Source organism: Mastomys coucha, unplaced genomic scaffold (assembly GCF_008632895.1).
Source record: "Mastomys coucha isolate ucsf_1 unplaced genomic scaffold, UCSF_Mcou_1 pScaffold22, whole genome shotgun sequence".
NCBI lineage: Eukaryota > Metazoa > Chordata > Mammalia > Rodentia > Muridae > Mastomys > Mastomys coucha.
Window position 1 is genome coordinate 233047554 of NW_022196905.1, and position 4737 is coordinate 233052290.

The following is a 4737-nucleotide window of genomic DNA, read 5'->3' on the forward strand; positions in this document are numbered from 1 at the left end:
GACTCCATACTGTCTGACCAAATTTCAGCCCTGCAGAAGGAGCACAGAGGACAGACATCCTAGACCCTGTAGCATAGCAGCATGGGGTCTCACTCTGTAGGCCAGGCTGGGCTTGTACTCCCAGAGCACAAGCTTCTGCCTCACAAGTCCTGGGATTAAACACAGGAGCTATAAGACCACTTTTTAAATTTATGATTATAAATCTAAATAAAATATTAGTAGCTAGAGAAAGAGCTAGCACTTTCTGCTCCTGCAGAGGACTTGAGTTAGGTTCCTAATCTCCACCTGGTTGCTCAAATCCATCTCCAACTCTAATTCCAAGAGATCCCATGCTTATGGACCACTGAGGGCACCAGGTATGCAAATGATGCACAGAAAGATGGACATACAGGCAAAACACACACATAAAATAGGTAAATCTAAAAACGGTTTTAATAAATAAGAAGCCGGGTGGTGCACACACCTTTAATCCCAGCACTTGGGAGGCAGAGGCAGGTAGATCTCTTGAGTTCAAGGCCAGTCTTCTGGTCTATACAGTGAAATAGTCTCAAATAAAGAACAGATAAAAATTTCTTTAATGATATTTAAAAATATTATATTTGAGTTAAATGCTAGCATCTTTTTTATTATCTTTGGACAATACAGGAATAGAACCCAGACCCTCACACATGCTAGCCATGTGCTATACCATTGAAATATATCTAATGCTTTTCTTTTGTTTCTTTTTTACATTTATAATTTTTGTTTTTGAGATGAGATGTTGCTATAGAGCCCAGGCTTCTCTGCCTCACCTTCACAAGTACTAAGGCATTGTAGGTGTGACCACACACTCAGTGACTAGCACTCAGCATTGTAGGTGTGACCACACACTCAGTGACTAGCACTCAGCATTGTAGGTGTGACCATGCACTCAGTGACTAGCATCTTTTTAATGGTGATGTGCTGGAAACATTCATTTTTTTTTTAAGATTTTTTTTTTTTTATGTGTATGAACACACACTGTAGCGGTACAGATAGTTGTGAACCTTCATCTGGTTGCTGGGAATTGACTTTTTAGGACCTCTGCCCACTCCGGTCAACCCTGCTCACCCTGCTTGCTCCAGACCGAAGAGTATTTATTATTATACATAAGCACACTGCAGCGGTCTTCAGACGCACCAGAAGAGGGCGTCAGATCTCATTATGGGTGGTTGTGAGCCACCATGTAATTGCTGGGATTTGAACTCAGGACCTTCAGAAGAGCAGTCGGTGGTCTTACCCGCTGAGCCATCTCACCAGCCCCTACTGGAAACATTCTAAGATGTCAAGGGCAAGACAAAGATGCTTGTTGCTTCCACTGCTTTGATTTACAACGTGAACAAAAGTCAGCACTTCTTACTTTGTGCATAAATACCAATCTATTAGTAGATTTCTCTAAAAGTCCTTTTTATACTGGCTGAGAAAACAAGCAGCAATGTAAGAGTGCATGCCAAGGAGCATGTCATGCTTCTATTAAAAAGCTAAGAGGGCTGGAGAGATGGCTCGGCGGTTAAGAGCACTGACGGCTCTTCCAGAGGATCCTGGTTCAATTTCCAGCACCCACATGGAAACTCAAAACCATATGTAATTGTTCCAATGGATCCAGTGCCGCCTTCTGGCCACCACAGTCACTGCACATGGTACACATATGCATAGATAAAACACTCATACACATATCATTTTTTAAAAAAATGAAAATATAATATATAATATATATAAGGCCTTGTGTCACAATTGTGGTATAAGATGTGTTTAGTAAATATCTCTAGGATAAATGACAAGTTGATAGAGGAAAAAAATAGTATACATCCCTGAACATACAAACATAAATACACATTTTTGTGTGTGTGATTTTAGTGAAATATAAACAACTTCTTTAGAGAGGAGGATTGAAGATAAAAAATGGAAAGAGAAGTTTAATTTTTATTTAACTTTCTTAATGTTATTTTCCAAACCATGTATAATATTTACTCTTTCCCCAATAGACTTTTTAACATTTTGGATTAAGTAGCAGGTAGAGTTTGTCCTTTAAAGCATTAATTTAACTGGTATTTATCTTTTTCCTCAGCGACCTGTGCATGGATTGTGCCTTGCAACTGGAGACCTGCCCATTGTGTCGTAAAGAAATAGTGTCTAGAATCAGACAGATTTCTCATATTTCATGACACATGTGAAGAGATATCATGGACCTATTTCTACTCAATTCCAGCCAATGTTGAAAAGAAAAGAAAAAAAAAAAAACCACAAACATCTCTAACCAGTTGTACGCACATTGAAACTTATAGCCATGGCCAGATTTTATGCTAAAATTGGTAGTTTATCAAAGACAAATTCTCTTAGTCTAATCCAACTTGCCATCCCTGAATTCCTTCTGAGGCCAAGGAAGGCTGAATGTCAGCAGCTGGGCCTGTGGTACTTCCATGAAAAATAACAGGTAGCAAGGGTCTCCTGAATACTGAAGCCACGGCGGAATTCTTCATGTTGGGTTCATTTGATTGTTAACACAAAGTGTTTTGTGTCTTAGTCTACAGTTTCTATTTTGGGGTGAAGTCATTTTGGAGAAGTAATTGACAGAGTGTCTGGGTTAAGTATCACTGGTCAGAGAACCCTGGTGTGTTAAGCATGGACATTGCACTGCAAGACTTGAATCTATAAACGTAGCGTCGCACAGATCACACAGGTCATTACTACAAACAGCACGAAGATCCTGAAAGAAGGTGCACAGACTGTAGGGAAAAGAACAACAACAAAACCCAGTTTGTTTGTTTTTTTTTTATATTTCAGTGATTCCAAAGAAAATTGGTGGTATTTTCACATTCACGGTATTTCTATCCAGTTTCAGTACCCACATTTTGTGAGGAAAATGTTTTACCAATGCAGGAGGAACTCTGAAACCAATTGCAATTCTAGACTGGAGAAAATTGGTAGTTAGTGTATCTTTGAGGTACCATCAAATCAGGTTCTTTTGTTTTGTTTTGTTTTGTTTTTTAAAATTTTTTAATCAGTATTGTTTTGGGACGTAATATTCTTTGAAACTTCAATTAATACTCTCTAGAAGACAGTCTGAGAACACATATTCTGTTGTTTTAAATAAATACATGTTTTTGAATAGCAAGTTCAATCATGAATTGTTGACTCTGTCTTCATCAAAAGTGTTTTATACCCCTCTCAGGGTCTCTGGTGAAGGCCTTCAAGAGTCCACTTTTTTTCTCACAGAAAAAAAAAATTGGAAGGTAGAATTGTAAATTTTTAAGACTTATTTCATAATGGTGTACCTCAGCAACTGCCTTTCAATTTATGCCAAGTCCTTACTGAGTTTATACTTGAATAGTAGATGTCTTCTGAGTTTTACAGTGTTTTAAACTCACAACACATCCTTTTTCCTTCCTTTCCCTCTTTCTTGTTTGTGGTTCATTAAACCCATCCTACTACGGAGGTGATCTCCTTCCTGGCTGTGTGTGTTGGGGTGCTGGGGTTTCTTTATGTCTTTCTGGTCTTCCATAAATCCAAATATATATATATAGATATAGTTATGTGTTCTTTCAGCTTGTGGCGAATGCAGTAATTTGCATTGAAGAATAAAGTATCTGTTGCATTTTTTACTCTTAAGATTTCACAGCTCTCATTGGTGTCTTCTACTAAAGCTCCTACTCCTCAGGGTAGGAGAGAATCAAGTATAAGAAGTAAGGAAGAAAAGTCGAACCTGTAATACCAGCACTCAGAAGGCTGAGGCTGGAAGATTGACATGAGTGAATTTTCAGCCAGCCTAGACTACTACATAGTTCCAGAACAGTCGGAGCTGTATAGCACTGCATCTTTAGCTCAGTAATAGATTGCTGTCTGGCATGCTCAGAGCCCTGTGCTCCTTTCCTGGTACCTCAAAGAAAAAGAAAGTTAAGTTTAGCTAGGTATGGTGTATAGAGGCAAATTAGCTATACTGGTTTGTGTTCCCAATGGGTCACACTTGTGCACCCGCCCAAGAGCTGTCTTGATCCTCAAATGAAAGACACACACACACACACACACACACACACACACACACACACATACACATACACACACCAGTTAATTTTTGATATGCCTTGACTAGTTCAAAGGCTGGGCAGTTCTAATCCTCTGCCCAGCTAGCATACATTTCCCTCCAGTACTCCTGATTCAACACCTTCTAAGTCTGTTTTATCTTTGCTGCCCTGTTACCTTCTGGGCAGCCCCTCCCATAGCACCGCTTTCCCTTTCCACCTACATTTTGGATGAATTTTCTTCAGCTCTAAATCTGATCTGTCTCCCTCCGAGACATGGTGATCTCTCTCCTTCCTTTCTTCCAGTTCCTAGCCTGTACAAATCTAAAGGTCCTGCCTCAGTCTACCTGCCCAGCCATTGACTTTTTATTGATCAATCAAACAGTTATAGGACAAGAACCTTCAGCATTTAGACATGCAGATTCCTGATTTTGGGGGCCGAGTTAATTGAAAGCATTAGAACCAATCCCAAACATTGGTGCATGCCTTTAGTCCCAGTACCAGGAAGGCAGAAGCAGGCCAGAGAGCTCCAAGCCATCCAGAACTACAAAGAGATTTTGTTTAATTACATGTCCATCTAGCAGATCTCCACCGAGCTGATATAATAGGTACTGGCACTTGCCTGTGTGACATGTCAGGCACCTGCTTATGGAGTAGCAGCAGGGAGAAGCAGTGTAATTTCTATGTACTGTGATAATTT

General features: G+C 39.7%; 1 protein-coding gene across 1 annotated transcript in view; it reads left to right on the forward strand.

Annotated features, from left to right (window-relative positions):
* The window catches only part of Rspry1 (ring finger and SPRY domain containing 1), a 52012-nt gene extending 48561 nt beyond the window's left edge, over positions 1–3451 (forward strand). The window contains exon 15 of the mRNA XM_031340913.1: positions 2087–3451. Within this exon, the coding sequence (XP_031196773.1) occupies positions 2087–2183 (97 nt within the window). The 3' untranslated portion in view covers positions 2184–3451. The remainder of the gene's footprint in view (positions 1–2086) is intronic.
* The last annotated feature ends 1286 nt before the right edge of the window (positions 3452–4737 follow it).